Genomic DNA, 16,031 nt, shown 5'->3' with positions numbered 1-16,031 from the left:
TTCTTTCAGCTGGGAATTGAAGAAGAGAAATGTCAACATCCCTTTGTGTATCTCAGCATCGCCAAGGAAGCCCCAGGAAGTTGGGGGCTTTTGTGTTGTTTTGTTTCGCAGTTGGGGAAGGATTGTGCATTTGGCACATTTTAACACATTTGACAACTTCCTCCAAAGGCCATTTTGGCAATTGGCCTACACACGTTTGGAAACAGACAACGTCTTTGATTGATGACACCCAATTTTCTGAGTTAGTCAATGCAACAACTTTGCCTCCAGATGTTGTGAATGCTTCATCGCTGGAGGTTTTCAAGAAGAGAATGGACAGCCATTTATCTGGAATTATATAGGGCAGAGACCCCCAGACTTTGGGGCACCAGGGACCACCGGTTCTGTGGAGAGAGGTTTTTCTATGGACTGCAGGGCGAGTGGTTTTGTGTGCTGCCTGCATCTCACGGATGGGGCTTTGCTTGTTTATGTAGACTGGTTGCTGGCATGCCGCGGTCCGGTACCGGTCCACGGATTGGGGGATGGGAACCTTCTGTTTAACTGGGGGGGGGTTGGACTAGGTGACCTCCAAGGTCCTTTCCAACCCTATTATCCCATCTTACGTATTCCGGGTTGGAGGAGGAAGAGGAGAGGAAGGAGGAAGAAGAAGGAAAAAGAAGGAAGGAGGAGGAGGAGGCGGAAGAGGAAGAAAAAGTAGGAGGAAGAAAAGGAAGAGGAGGAAGGAGGAAGAAGGAAAAAGAAGAAGAGGAAGAGGAAGAAAAGGAAGAAGAGGAAGAAAAAGGAGGAGGAAGAGAAAGGAGGAGGAAGAGGAAAATGGAAGAGGAAGGAGGAGGAGGAGGAAGGAGAGGAAGAAAAAGGAGGAAGAGCAGGAGGAAGGGGAGGAAGAAGGAGGAGGAAGAGGAAGGAGGAGGAAAAAAGAGGAAGGAGGAAGAAGGATAAGAAGGAGGAGGAAAAAGAAGAGGAGGAAGAAGGAGAAACAAACAAACAAACGAGCGAACCGAAGCCGGAGCGGCCACCCCGAGCGCGCCTCTCTGAAAGCCGGCCTCCCTCCCCTCCCTTCGGCCGGGAAGGGCCGGGTTTGCCGAGGCCGCTTCCGGAGGGCGGGCCAGGCGGGCGGAGCCGGGCGGCGCGGCCGGAGGAGGCGGAGGAGGAGCGGGGGCGGCCGGCCAGGTGCGCGCCGGGTCTGGAGGGGGGGTCGCCATGCGGGCCGCGCTACCGCTTGGGGTCCCCCTGGGAGGGGAGGGTGGTCGTCGGGGCGAGCCAAAGCCCCCCGCCCCCCAATTCTGGTTTCGCAGACAGGCTCCCCCCCCCCCGGCTGGGAGGAAGGGGGGCTGCTTTGAATGGAAGGGGGGCTTCCTCCTCTTCTTCCTCCTCTTCCTGTTGCTTACAAAGCTGCCATTGAAGTCAGCTCCTCTTCCTCCTCCTCGTTCTCCTCTTCTTCCTCCTCTTCCTCCTGCTCCTTACAAAGCTACCGTTGAAGTCAGTTCCTCTTCCTCCTCCTCCTCCTCTTCTTCCTCTTCCTGCTCCTTACAAAGCTACCGATGAAGTCAGCTCCTCTTCCTCCTCCTTCCTCTTCCTCCTTCTCTTCCTGCTTCTTACAAAGCTACCGATGAAGTCAGCTCCTCTTCCTCTCCCTCCTTTTCCTCTTCCTCTCCTCCACTTCCTCCTCCTCTTCCTGTTCCTTACAAACCTACCATTGAAGTCAGCTCCTCCTCCTCTTCCTCTCCTCCTCTTCCTCCTCCTTCTCTTCCTGCTCCTTACAAAGCCACCCCTGAAGCTGGCTCCTCTTCCTCCTCCTTCCTCTTCCTCCTCCTTCCTCCTTCTCTTCCTGCTCCTTACAAAGCTATCCATGAAGTCAGCTCCTCTTCCTCCTCCTCTTCCTCTTCTTCCTCCTCCTCCTCCTGCTCCTCTTCCTGTTCCTTACAAACCTGCCATTGAAGTCAGCTCCTCCTCCTCCTCCTCTTCCTCCTCCTTCTCTTCCTGCTCCTTACAAAACCACCCCTGAAACCGGCTCCTCTTCCTCCTTAGGGCATGTTGTGAGTTGGCGATTTGCACCTTCATTCTCAAACATTTTACTCCGTCCCTGTCTTGTGTCCGCCATTCCATCAGCCGCTGTCCAGAGTGGCTCCCTTCAGTCAGAGTCACTGCATCTGAGCTACCCCTCATCACGGTTTATGTATGTTGGTCTCCAGGTCCCGATGCCCCCACCATGCCAGCTTTCCGGCAAGTTGGAGAGAAGCAGCTTCCTCAGGAAGTTATTTTTATGGCCTGGTCGCCCAAGAGGGACCTGATTGCCTTGGCCAACAAAGTGGGAGAGGTAAGTGGGGATGGTCCTGTGGCAAGTGGGGCACGGCGGTGGTAGGGCACCCAAAAAACTTGGGAGCAGCTGCCAATCTTCTCAAAGAGAAGACCTTGCAATGGTGAAGTGGTTGGTCTGGATCAGGGCTGGCCTGTTTAGGACTTGTGGACTTCAACTCCCAGAATTCTGGCTGCCTCAGGAATCCTGGGAGTTGAAGTCCTTGTAAAAGGACCTTGGTTTCCCCCCAGCCCTGCTGGATCAGGAATTCTGGGAGTTGAAGTCCATGTAAAAGAACCATGGTTCCCCACCCCGGCTGGATCAGGAATTCTGGGAGTTGAAGTCCATGTTAAAGGATCATAGTCCCCCCCTCTGCTGGATCAGGAATTCTGGGAGTTGGTGTCCATGTAAAAGGACCATGGTTCCCCACCCCTGCTGGATCAGGAATTCTGGGAGTTGAAGTCCATGTAAAAGGACCATGGTTCCCCACCCCTACTGGATCAGGAATTCTGGGAGTTGAAGTCCATGTAAAAGGACCGTGGTCCCCCCCCCCGGATCAGGAATTCTGGGAGTTGAAGTCCACAAGTTATAAAAGGCCCATCCTTCCCCACCCCTCATCTGGATGATTCTTTCTTACCTGGTTCCAGCGTTTCTTGGATAAAAAAAGTTGTGCAAATCCATTTCCGATTTGTTTGCTGTGGCAGACGCTTTAGGAACCGGGCCAGGCAGTGGATTCCACTGGCGGCCTCTCCCTGCGATGGGCAGCAGGAATAACCTTAGGTTATAGTAGAGTTTTAGTAGAACTTCACTTTCTGAAGGTGGACGTGACTTAATTCCCCCCCCCCCTCTTTTCTTAGGTGTTGCTTCACCGCCTGGCGAACTTTCAGCGCGTCTGGAGCTTGCCACCGAATGAAAGCACGGGCAAAGAAGTGTCTGCTCTGGCCTGGAGACCAGATGGCAAAAGTAATAAATAAAACTGTATATGAAAGATTCACTTTTGAAATGACTGGGTTTCCCCCAAAACAGGAAGACCCTCTGCATGTGGGAGAATTCTTAACATGGCAGACCGGAAGGGAAGCGTTACGCATCCGGGGGCAAAAATTATCCTGCGTCCTGCTACAGTTTCTCATCTTGTCCAACAAGCTTTGCTGAAAAGCTTTTCAAATATTTCCCACTTCCAATAAATATGTACTCATAGTTGTAGGTGTGTGTGTGTGTGTGTGTGTGTGTGCGTGCTTATGCAGGTAGTCCTCGACTTATAACAATTCTTTTAGCGACCGTAATAAGGCGCACAGAAGGGGAAGCAACCTATAACTAAGGAGAAATTTCCTGACAGGGAAGACAATTAACCAGTGGAACAGCTTGCCACCAGAAATTGTGGCTGAAATGGTATAGGGTTTCCTGCCTGAGCAGGGGGTTGGACTCTATGACCTCCAAGGTCCCTTCCAACTTTATTATTATTATTATCATTATCAATCATCGCACAGTCAGCCAGATGTTCAGACTGGATTTGGCATTTTGTCTACCTATCGAGTCCTTACCCAGGACCTGGGATAGGCAGATGTGGATGTTTGATGGTATTACAGATATCGTCGCAGGATGGAAGCAGTTCCTAGTAAGGCGGCCTTTTGCAATTGACTTAATAGCGAATTTGTCAATGCCGATGATGGTGTTCAAGTGGTGCTCCAGTTGTTTTGGGATTGCACCCAAGGAGCCTATTACTATTGGTACTACCCTTGCTTGCTTTTTTTTTTTATTATTATTATTATTATTATTATTATTATTATTATTATTATTATTATTGCTACTACTACTACTACTATTACTATTATTATTATAAACCCCTTCTGTGCGCCTTATTACCAAGCCAATCTTTCCTTTCCTCTTTTCTCCTCCATCCTTCTGCTTTCTCATCCTGATTGATCCAAGACCTTTACAGGAAGCGTCTTCAATCTACGCATTGCGTGTTTTTAATCCCCTCCAATTGCTTTTGCAGTTCTGGCTTTTGGGCTTGCCGATACGAAGAAAGTGATCCTGTGTGACGTGGAAAAGCCGGAGAGTTTGCATTCTTTTTCGGTCAACGTCCCACTTACGTTCATGTACTGGATGGAAGTTACAGAGGAAAACAGGTGCGTTGAAGGTCAAGATTCGTCCGTGGCCTTTGTGGTTTTGCCCAGCTCACTGACTGGACAAGAATGATTAAAATGGAAGAGCTTTTGATCGCTTCCAGACCGTGGGTAAAATGTGGATTTCAGTTCTGTTCTTCAGCCTTCCTGTATTTAAAAGAAAAGTCCCAAGACTACAATTAGAACTGGCAAATATCTGGACCATACCATCCTGTGCGTCAGGGTCACTAACCCACAATTTTGGGATGTGTCTTTGGTCTCCTGACTGCTCCAGTTTGTTTTATACAGACGGTCCTTGGCTTACAACAGCTTGCTTAGTGACTGTTCCAAGTTACAATGGCACTGAAAAAAGGGACTTACGACCATTTTTCACATTGAGGACTGTTTGTAACCTTAACACACCTAGAAAGAGAATCGTGTTGGGGGGAAAAAAAACAACTAAAGGTAGTTTTATTTTCACCAGGATCTTCCTGGAACTAAATCCAAGAATTGTTCTTTTCATTTCAGCGTCCTCATTTCGTTTTATAACGCTGAAGACGAAGCCAGCCTTCTCCTTCCAAAGTTGCCTCCTTTGCCGAAGAAGTAAGTTGTCGGGAGGGAAGAGTGAGGTTGTGGAAGTGTGTACGGAGCCGGCTTCACAAGCCTTTGAGAGTTGAAGGAAGCCATTTTTGGAACTGAAGGCTGTTTGCGACGTTGAACAGACGGCTGAATTTGTGCCCTGATTGTTGGCTGTTTTATGATTTCAGGTGTTTTTTTTAATAGACCATGTATTATGCAAGAGGTAAGCCTGTTGAGTAGAATGGGCTTACTCTGAGGCCAGGGGTAGGCAACCTTGGCTCTTTTATGACTGGTGGACTTCAACTCCCAGAATTCCTGAGCCAGCATGGGGGAACTATGGCCCCCTTCATGACTTGTGGACTTCAACTCCCAGAATTCCTGAGCCAGCATGGCTCAGCTTGGAAACCTCTCCCTTTCCCCTCAGCATGGCTGGCTCAGGAATTCTGGGAGTTGAAGTCCACGAGTCATGAAAAAGCCAAGGTTGCCTAACCCTGGTCTAGACTCTAGGCTTAGGGTAAGGGTCTTCAAACTTGGCTCTTTCATGATTCGTGGACTTCAACTCCCAGAATTCCTGAGCCAGCATGGCTCAGCTTGGAAACCTCTCCCTGTCCCCTCAACATGGCTGGCTCAGGAATTCTGGGAGTTGAAGTCCACGAGTCATGAAAGAGCCAAGGTTGCCTACCTCTGGCCTAGGCCTAGGCCACTTTATGACTGGTGGACTTCAACTCCCAGAATTCCTGAGCCAGCATAGCTCAGCTTGGAAACCTCTTCCTTTCCCCTCAGCGTGGCTGGCTCAGGAATTCTGGGAGTTGAAGTCCACGAGTCATAAAAGAGCCAAGGTTGCCTACCCTGTCCTAGGCAGTGCAGAGGCTCCGAATAAACCTGGTTGAGTTACCGTATTTTCCGGCGTATAAGACAACTTTCTAAAGCATGGAAATCGGCGCCGAAGTCGGGGGTCATCTTATACGCCGAGTCGTCTTATACGCCGGAAATTACGGTAGTTTCCGGCGTATAAGACGACTTTCTAGGCATGGAAATCGGTGCCGAAGTCGGGGGTCGTCTTATACGCCGAGTTGTCCTATACGCCGGAAAATACGGTAAATAGTGTTTCAACCTTAGCAACAGTTTATTAAAATCCATGATGGTTTTTCACCGGTACAAGAATAGTCAGAGATGTTTTTGGACCATACCATTCTGGGGACAGTTTCGTGATTATAGGTCAAGTTTGGAAGATTCATTTTTTTGGGGGGGGGGGAAATTTCCAGATTATCTTGGAATGGAATCGCCTAGAAGAGGTTTTGCCTTAGTCTTAAGCAGGAATAGAATGAATAAGTCTTGACTTATCCTAAATGATAATGCCACTTGTATGCTATGTTGTAATAACTGCAGGGAAGATGAAGATGTTTTATCCATCTATCCCAGTGTTTCCCAAACTTGACAATTTTAAGGCATGAGGACTTCAACTCCCAGAATTCTACAGCTAGCAACGCTGGCTGTGGAATTCTGGGAGTTGAAGTCCACATGCCTTAAAATTGTCAAGTTTGGGAAACACTGATCTATCCATTCATCTCTCCTTCCCTTGTTTAATTAACTTTGGCATCACTCCCTGAATTTGCTTCTCTTTCTTCCTTTTTTTTTTTTTTTAATGCAGCTACAGCACCACAGCAAAGATTTTCAGGTAAAACTCATCTTCTGTTTGTTAATTCCTGAGAATTTGGACAACAAGATATGTTTCTTTTAACTGATCTTTTTTTTTTTTTACTGGTTTCTAATATAAAACACAAAATAGTGAGAAAGTAAGGGAGGGAGAAGGGAAGGGAGAGGAGGAAAACGAAAGAAAAGCCATTGGTTTCTGACTCCCTTTGGTGTAGGCCAGGGGTGGGCAACCTTGGCTCTTTTATGACTGGTGGACTTCAACTCCCAGAATTCCTGAGCCAACATGGGGGAACTATGGCCCCCTTCATGACTTGTGGACTTCAACTCCCAGAATTCCTCAGCCAGCATGGCTCAGCTTGGAAACCCCTCCCTTTCCCCTCAGCGTGGCTGGCTCAGGAATTCTGGGAGTTGAAGTCCACGAGTCATAAAAGGGCCAAGGCTGAAGACCCCTCACTTAGAGGAACATATGAAAGCATAATTAATGTTAATTAATGTAGACTTTATTAGTTTAGAGCAGGGGTAGGCAACCTTGGCTCTTTTATGACTTGTGGACTTCAACTCCCAGAATTCCTGAGCCAGCCATACTGAGGGGAAAGGGAGAGGTTTCCAAGCTGAGCCGGGCTGGCTGAGGAATTCTGGGAGTTGAAGTCCACGACTAATAAAAGAGCCGAGGTTGCCTACCCCTGGTGTAGTGGAATATGATGATAGCATCAAACCTCTATTTTTTTTACTTTTACATAGTAATATAAACTAGCCATTTCTATAACAACAGACCAATCTAGCCAGTAAAACTCAAAATCAAAGTTTCGTTTTTCCCCCCACCTCGAGCACAAAGTCCAGAAGTGGTTTCCAAGTAGAAACAAAACTAATTGTGGTCCCCCCCCCTCCCTTTAATCAAAGCAGTCAATTTAGCCCCCTCTTTTAACTCGGTCAATTTTTCCATCATTCATCCATTGTGGGAAATCAAAGCGTCCTTCCATTTTTGTGCATAAAGTAATCTTGCTGCCGTCAACGTATCTAACATCCAAGTTCTATTCCGCCCTCCAAGTCTTTATCCACTAAACCCAAAATAAAAGTTCCTGATTTTTGCTTCTTTTAACTGATCTTGACTATATTATGTTTTAGTGAAGAAAAATCCGATGAAATTATGAAACTCATGGGCGACGTCAGGTAACCGAGCTTCTTTATTATTTCCCCAAAGGGGGGGGGGAAATTAGATTCTGATTGTGGGTGTCTAATAGGAAAGCCAGCAAGTTTTGATTAGGAAGGGAATAAAACTTCCTACAAATTCTCTTTTAGAGGGTCTGGGGGTTTGGACTACAAACGTAGGCTGGGTAGGACTTCTGGGTGTGTAGTAAAAATTTATCATTTGCACTCCAAGCCAAGATGCTGAAAAGGGACATCGGCAGCAGTTAGTTTGATTAACCTAAAGTGGTATGACACCTTTTAAAATAACCGTTGAGTTAAATATCACTGGGTATTCTTTCCTCTAGCCAATGGTAAAATAAATCTCAGGTTTGTTATCATAGTCCGTTTCTTCTTTTTCTTTCAGTCTCATAGTCAATCTGTCCATGTCTGCGCATTCTAGTATTTTTTTAATTATTTCTTCATCTGATGGTACTCCTTCATTCTTCCAGTTTTGCGCAAATATTCTTGCGGTATTGCAACGTGCAAAGTCAAGTATAAGCTTTGTTTATTAGTCTTTTGGCATTATACCTATTAAAAATAATACCAAGTATGTATCTTTTTTCCAATAGTTCTTTGCTTTGTCTCATGTTCACGAAACATGATAATACATGCCTGACAGATCTTTTTTCTAACCTGACTGCATCCATGATTACCTTCTTTCTCTGTCTCTTTCTCTTTCTCTTTCTTTCTCCCTCTCTCTCTCTCTCTCTCTCTCTTTTACAAAAAAACCCTTTTCTATGTAGGCTTAATGCTCTCGTTCTCGGAGGCGTCAATGGGTTTATTGAGATCTATGCTTACGGAATGTACAAGATTGCGACGATAACAGGGGTATGTGGTCCCACTTTCACACTTGTTCAGCTGGGGTGGTGGTGGTGGTAAATAAAAACATTCTTCCCTTCAGAATCCCCAAGATGCTTTTCCAAAAGTCAGCTGGTCTTTATTGGTTCTTTTTTTTACCTCGAAAACATTTCGCTTCTCATCTCGAGAAGCTTCTTCACTTCTTCAGAAGAGAAGAGTTCACACTTAACGACCGTTGCAGCATCCCCAGGGTCACGTGATCAGAATTCAGAGGCTTAGCAACTGGCATGTACTTAGGACGGTTGCAGTGTCCCAGGGAATCATGTGATCCCCTTGGGCGACCTTCCGATAAGCAAACTCAATGGGGGAAGCCAGATTCACTTAACAGCTGTGTTACTAACTTAAATTACTACAGTGATTCACTTTAATGACGGTGGCAGGGAAGGTCCTAAATTGGGGCAAAATTCACTTAAAAATATCTCGCTGGGCTAACCTTAAATTTGGGCTCAGTTACGTTTGTAAGTTGCACCTCTAAACACAGCAGAATAAACAATAAAGACGGGAATAAAGACTCACAGATTTGTCATCACTGATTAAAACTACTAAGTTTTACTGTCTCATATTCAGGTTAGTACATTTCTAATTATATCAACTCAATAAGAACATCATTATTACATTTATCAATAATTTTTTAGCTTGCGCATATCTTAATTATATTCAATCTTTATAAACAATCCATCTCCTGTTACTGATTTTTACTCAGTTTTTAATTTCTTATTAATATTCCAATTTAACCTTTGATATTTATAATTTTCAGACTTTGGGTAGCCAAAATTTCCCTTATCTCACTTCATAACAAACTATAACATCCAAAATACACATTTTAATACAATCTTGTTCTGTTTCCTAAGAGTTATCTATTTCCCACCATATTAAATCATCTACCTAATCACACAATATCCCCTTTAATAAATCAAAACCACTAGATAGATAGATAGATAGATAGATAGATAGATAGATAGATAGATAGATAGCCTGGGTTAATCAATAAATCAAACATATTCATAATATTTAATTAAAAATGTACTAACCTGAATATGAGACAGTAAATGTTAAGGGGAAAAGAGAAGAAATATTTGAGGTTATAACCTGAGATTTGCACTAAGATTTTGTTATTGAACTATTGATTAACCCAGTCACCACGTTGCTTTTTAAATATTCAAATGTAAAAATTGGAAAATTAATAAAATATTATAAAAACAAACTAAGTTTTGATCAATGATGACAAATCGCTAATGACCGAGATAAGAAGAGAGACAAAGAAATTCAACCGCTTGCGCTGTGAACGGTTTTTAACAATGAAGAAAATGTGGTTTTATCATTTTGTGACCCTGTTGTTCCAGGTGAGAGGTTCCTGCTTGGCCTTGTGCTTATCCAGTGACTTGAAATCGCTTTCAGTTGTGACAGAAGTCGACACCGGTCCGGATGGAGATCCAGAAATAACCTACTTCCAGGTGAGTGGAAGGGTCGAGTGTTTCCAGTTGAATGGTCCTTTGATTTCTCATGGACGTTGTTAAGAATTTTCCAGGCCTGATTTAGATGAGACCATCAGAGGCTACTTTTGAAGCTATTCAGCCAACGACTTCTGGAAATTCACCAGCAGGATGTGATTATGTGACTCCCATCCTGTTCCTAGGTTGGCTTGTTTTGTGAGCTCCGCTGTGTAGACCAGACCAAGAAATCAACTCCACAGGAAGGCTAAAACTTCTTTTTTAAATATCTTTATCTCCTTTTCTTTCTCTATCTCTCTCTCTGTTTGTCTGTCTCTCTGTCTATCTATCTTATCTACCTACCTAATCATCTATCATCCATCCATCTCTCTCTCTCTCTGTGTCATCTATCATCCATCCATCTATTAATATCTATCTATCTATCTATCTATCTATCTATCTATCTATCTATCTATCTATCTATCTATCTATCTATCTATCCATCCATCCATCCATCCCTCCATCCATCCATCCCTCCATCTATCCTATCTATCTGTCTGTCTGTCTGTCTGTCTGTCTATCTATCTACCTACCTACCTACCTATCTATCTATATCATCCATCAATTATCTATCTATCTATCTGATGTTAGCACGGAATGCCGTGCTAACATCGGTCTTATTAGCCACCTACGGACACATCGTTGATGGCCCACAACCCACAAGATGTCAAGGTCTTCATCGAAATTGATGGATGAACAACATCTATCTATCTATCTATCTATCTATCTATCTATCTATCTATCTATCTATCTATTTATCTACCTACCTACCTACCTACCTACCTACCTACCTACCTACCTACCTACCTATCTATCTATCTATCTATCTATCTATCTATCTATCTATCTATCTATCTATCTATCTTTTTCCTTTTGGAGGGGAAAGCAATGATGATGATGATGATGTTTGAAGGTACCTTGGAGGTCATCTAATCCAACCCCCTGCTCAGGCAGGAAACCCTATACCATTTGTCAGATTACAAACTAGTTCTCTAATTTAGATGGATACCAGCCTGCTCTCAACCTATTTACCAGAAGTGACTCGAATGGCCCGAAAATTTACACACATTTCAACTCTCCTGCAGGTACGGTAATAAAATCTCACACCTTTGCATATTGTACCAACCAAAAGATATTCTATAAAGGGGGGGATGTTAAAAAAAAATCCATGTCAGCTGATGTAATGTAAGATGTAATGATGGGAATGACTCAGCAGGGTCTGCGTCTCTTTAAGAGCCAGCAGGGTCTGTGTCTCTTTAAGAGCTTTTGTATAAAAAGGAAGGTTCAGCTGCTGTGCTTGCGCTCTTCCATTTTCCTGCTGTAACTGCTGTGTGTTGGATCTTGCTTTATTAGCACATGTATGTATTTTATTCCTAGTGTATATTGTGGATAGTGTAAGATAAATCACCATTTAATACAAACCACTGCTTACTGTCTTTACTCCTGGGTTATCTCAGCGCGATAAGACTGTGCACACTCTGACGTGCCACTCTCTAAGCTTTACAGTGTTTTCAAGTCAGCAATGCAACGTGGGCATTTAATATTTCTTATCCATTATAGAGAGATTATGATGAGTTTGGTATGATAAAGCCAGTTTTAGCAGGGGGTTTATTGCAATTTGTAATTCTTTTATCCTGTAATAGCTGTGTGCGCTGGGTTCCCCCCCCCCCTTTGAAAAAAAGGGAAAGCTAAACAGAATGTGATTATAAGGAAATGTACAATTGATGCCTTTCCCCACTAATATTTGATGAACTGAGTATTAAAGAAAAAGAAGATACAAAATATGTGGAACTTATCAATGGCTGGAAAAAGAGCTTAACTTGTATTATTAAGCAAAGCAAATCACAAATCTAAGCACTAATGAAATGTAATAATAGAAAATCAATAAAACGTTATTTAAAAAACAACGATGGTTTTTCTCCTATTTGTGAACAGTACATCAAGCTTTCCCTGAGTTGTATGTGTGAAGCTTGGGAAGAAATATTGATGCAAATGGATTCGCGATTAACCAAGTTTGTGCAGGTATGGTGAAAAAACGATCCCCTCCAATTATTATTTTAATCCTGCATTACCCAGTACACTTTTTAATTACAAATAGTCCTGGATTTAAACAGTTCATTTAGTGAATTGTTAACAACAGCACTGAAAAAAGTGACTTATGACCGTTTTTCACACTTATGCCCGTCGGCAGCAACCCCATGATCACGTGATCAACATTCAGATCCATGGCAACTGACATGTACTTATGACAGTTGCAGCGTCCCAGAGACATGTGATCCCGTTCTGACCGTTGTAAGTCGAGGATTACCTGTATTTTATTAAAATCTTATGCTAGCAATCTCCCCTATAAGGTGACCTATCCGTGCCATCTTCCAGGATTCTTCTGACGTTGTCAGTCAAGTCCACTAGATTGAGATTTCCTGTAAGTCTCCATCCCAGTCAGGTCCGACCGTCTTGGCTATTGGGAGATCAGCTGGGAATAACAATGGAAAATTCATATGGAAGACAGGAAAGGAGTAAAATTCAGAGATAATATTTGGATGGTGACTCAGCCTGCTCTTTTCTTGCCTATAAACCTTGAGATCTGCCTTCTCTGTATTCTTTTGTGGCGATTGAAATGCCTGGGTGCAACAATCTCTCTTTTTTTCTTTTTTTCTTTAGGAGAAGAATACCACCACCTCTGTGCAAGATGAATTTATGGAGTTACTTTTGTGGGGCAAAGCAAGGTGAGCATTCAAACCCTGGCCAGATTTTGACTGTTCTTCCAACAGGAAAAAAAAATGCTGTGTCCATTTTTTCTCTCCCCCCCCCCCTTCTTCTCCTTCTCCCAAAAGTATTGAACTTCAGGCACTGCTAATGAATCAGCTAACAGTAAAGGTAGGCCAGCTTATATAGTATGAAATTATGGTGGTTTGTGTTGGTTTGTCAAGCCAGACAAAAAGTGCTATTTCTTCCCACAGGGTTTAAAAAAACTGGGCCAGTCCATGGAATCTTCCTACTCCAGTATTCAAAAGCTGGTGATAAGTCACTTGCAGAGGTAAAAATTCAGGAGCTGCGTTGATTTAGATAACGTTTGTGATGTTTTTTTTTAACTTGGAGTGTTCTCAATATTATTATTATTGCTCTTTTCTCAGTTATGGCCCTAAACCAGGGGTAGGCAACCTCGGCTCTTTTATCACTCGTGGACTTCAACTCCCAGAATTCCTGAGCCAGCCTGGCTCAGCTTGGAAACCTCTCCCTTTCCCCTCAGCGTGGCTGGCTCAGGAATTCTGGGAGTTGAAGTCCACGAGTCACGAAGGGGCCATAGTTCCCCCATGCTGGCTCAGGAATTCTGGGAGTTGAAGTCCACGAGTCACGAAGGGGCCATAGTTCCCCCCATGCTGGCTCAGGAATTCTGGGAGTTGAAGTCCACAAGTCATGAAGGAAGGGAAAGGAAAGGAGGGAGGAAGGAAGGAAGGAAGGAAGGAAGGAAGGAAGGAAGGAAGGAAGGAAGGAAGGAAGGAAGGAAGGAAGGGAGGAGAAGGGGAGGAGAAGGAAGGGGGAGGAGGAAGTGGAAGAAGGAGAGGAAGGGAAAGGACAGGAGGAAGGAAGCAAAAAGATGAAAGGAAAGAAAAGAAAGAAAAAAGAGAAAGAAAGAAAAAAGAGAAAGAAAGAAAGAAAGAGAAAAGTGAAGACCCTCATAAACCTATTTTCATGTTGATTTGTTTTCTCAGTCTGTCAGACAAAGTCCAGGGGGAGAAAGAAAAAAATTCACAATTTTGTTTGTGTGTGTGTGTTCTTCCCTTCCTGGCCTTTACGCCTTGCTTTCGGTACCCTTCCTTTCCACCTCTGCTCATGGGCTTCGCACTTTGCTTTTGACAGCGGCTCGGAGGCCTTGCTATACCACTTAAGCGAGCTGAAAGGCATGGCTCTGTGGAAGCAGAAGTACGAGTCCCTCGGGCTGGACGCATCGGGAATAGAAGGTAATTGCGTCGTTTCTCGCTGGCTCGATGTGGAGAGTGCCTTCAGCCGGCCTTTATTTCACATTTATTCTCCATTTTCCAGACGCCATCACTGCGGTGGGCTCCTTCATTCTGAAAGCAAACGAACTGCTCCAGTAAGTCATTGAAAGGATTGGCAAAACCCCCCTCCATCATGCAGAGAGTGGTGAGGACAGCGAGAAGATCATAGGAAGCTCGTTCCCTGGTATTCAGCATGCTGCTTATAAGTGCTCAGATGTGCTTAGAGCTCAAAGCATTGTTAGAGACACCCCCCCCCCACACACACACACACCTCACTTCATGGTCTGTTTCGTTTGTTCCCCTCTGGGAGGAGGTTTCGAAGTATTTATAGCAGGACTTAGTGCGGACTCGATGGCGAATGTTTTCCAGATATTCGCCATCGTTGCAAACTTAGGACTTTTCCTGTGCCCCCACGATCGCACGATCAACATTCAACCCCTGGGCAACTGGTTCATATTTACGATGGTCGCAGTGTCCCGAGGTCACGCAATCCCCTTTTGCGAACATCTGACAAGCAAGGTCAATGGGGGAAGCCCGATTCGCTTAACGGCCGGGTGACCAAGTTAACAACTGCAGTGAGTCACTTAACAAGATGGTAAAATGGGGCCAGACTCACTTTGCAAAGGTGTCTCACTTAGCAGCATGAAGTTTTGGCTCCATTGTGGCCGTAACTTGAGACCGACCTGTGAATGATTGATAGAAATAAATCCCATCGGCTGGGGAGGAATACTCCTTACATTGCTCTCTCTCTTTCCCCCCCCAGAGTTATAGACAGCAGCATGAAAAATTTCAAGGCTTTTTTCCGTTGGCTTTATGTAGGTAAGAAAAACGCTCCTAATTCTAAATACTTCTCTCTCTCTTTTTTTTCTTCTCCTAGCCTTCTCTCTGTCCATTTGGACTCTTAAAAAGCTGGCTTCAAAGCAAGTGCTGCCCAGCTTTCTTAGATTGACTAAGTTAATCTAAGTTAATGGTGATTTGTGCCAACGAGAAGGCATTGATTTTGTCTAAAATGCTATATATCAGTGATGGCGAACCTTTTAGAGACTGAGTGCCCAAACTGCAACCTAAAACCCACTTATGCATCGTCGAGTGCCAGGTGGGCGTGGCCCAATGGGTGGGCGTGGCCACCGTGATAACGGCAGACTGGGTGGGATTAAAAAGTTCAATCAATCAATTCCATCTTTGCAAGATCTTTTTTTTTCCCACAAGAAGTTGAAATTGATTGAACCTTTTTTTTTTTTTGCACACGGCGGCGGAGGCCTAAAGCGAAAAGGTTTTATAAAACCCAGCTGAAGGCCTAGGACTGGGGCGGCGGCACATGTGCCCACAGAGAGGGCTCTGAGTGCCGCCTCTGGCACCCGTGCCATAGGTTCGCCACCACTGCTATATATGCTTTCCTGCCTGAGCAGGGGGTTGGACTAGAAGACCCCCAAGATCCCTTCCTTCATCATCATCATCGTTATTACTATTATTACTATTATTAGCGCTAATAATAATAATAATAATAATAATATGTACACAGTGGTCTTTACAGCTGCCTTTTGAGTTCAGTGACCAATTATAACGACTGAGGTTCCTCTGTGTATGTGAAAGGAAAGGCAATATTATTTGGGATATCTTTGTGCTGCCTGAGCTGGGTTGTGTGCTTGCAAACATATTATTTATCCAACTGATAACATCAGTAGTGCACAGGAGTGTGGGTTTTGTTGTCTGTTTGTATCAGTCAATCAGAATAATGCTGGAAGGGAGCTTGGAGGTCTTCTAGTCCAACCCCCTGCTCAAGCAGGAGACCCTAGGCCATTTCAATCAATCAATCAATCAATCAATCAATCAATCAATGAGAATAGAGCTGGAAGGG

The 16,031-nt window shown here is 44.3% G+C and overlaps 1 protein-coding gene across 1 annotated transcript in view; it reads left to right on the top strand.

The window, feature by feature from the left end:
- Positions 1–1,031: 1,031 nt before the first annotated feature.
- ANAPC4 (anaphase promoting complex subunit 4) overlaps positions 1,032–16,031 on the top strand; it is a 30,435-nt gene continuing 15,435 nt past the window's right edge. The window contains exons 1-17 of the mRNA XM_039361493.1: positions 1,032–1,170; positions 2,193–2,317; positions 3,154–3,259; positions 4,293–4,425; positions 4,930–5,004; positions 6,632–6,658; positions 7,762–7,806; positions 8,568–8,652; positions 10,026–10,136; positions 11,174–11,257; positions 12,108–12,194; positions 12,834–12,898; positions 13,007–13,049; positions 13,133–13,209; positions 14,034–14,134; positions 14,217–14,268; positions 14,937–14,992. Coding sequence (XP_039217427.1) covers positions 2,210–2,317; positions 3,154–3,259; positions 4,293–4,425; positions 4,930–5,004; positions 6,632–6,658; positions 7,762–7,806; positions 8,568–8,652; positions 10,026–10,136; positions 11,174–11,257; positions 12,108–12,194; positions 12,834–12,898; positions 13,007–13,049; positions 13,133–13,209; positions 14,034–14,134; positions 14,217–14,268; positions 14,937–14,992 — 1,255 coding nt within the window. The 5' untranslated portion in view covers positions 1,032–1,170; positions 2,193–2,209. The remainder of the gene's footprint in view (positions 1,171–2,192; positions 2,318–3,153; positions 3,260–4,292; positions 4,426–4,929; positions 5,005–6,631; positions 6,659–7,761; positions 7,807–8,567; positions 8,653–10,025; positions 10,137–11,173; positions 11,258–12,107; positions 12,195–12,833; positions 12,899–13,006; positions 13,050–13,132; positions 13,210–14,033; positions 14,135–14,216; positions 14,269–14,936; positions 14,993–16,031) is intronic.

Source organism: Crotalus tigris, unplaced genomic scaffold (genome assembly GCF_016545835.1).
Source record: "Crotalus tigris isolate CLP2741 ecotype Arizona unplaced genomic scaffold, ASM1654583v1 scf7180000019298.7629538967:1458412, whole genome shotgun sequence".
NCBI classification, from domain to species: Eukaryota; Metazoa; Chordata; class Lepidosauria; order Squamata; family Viperidae; genus Crotalus; species Crotalus tigris.
The sequence above is the reverse complement of the archived record's forward strand: the minus strand, read 5'-3'. Positions and strand labels throughout refer to the sequence as shown.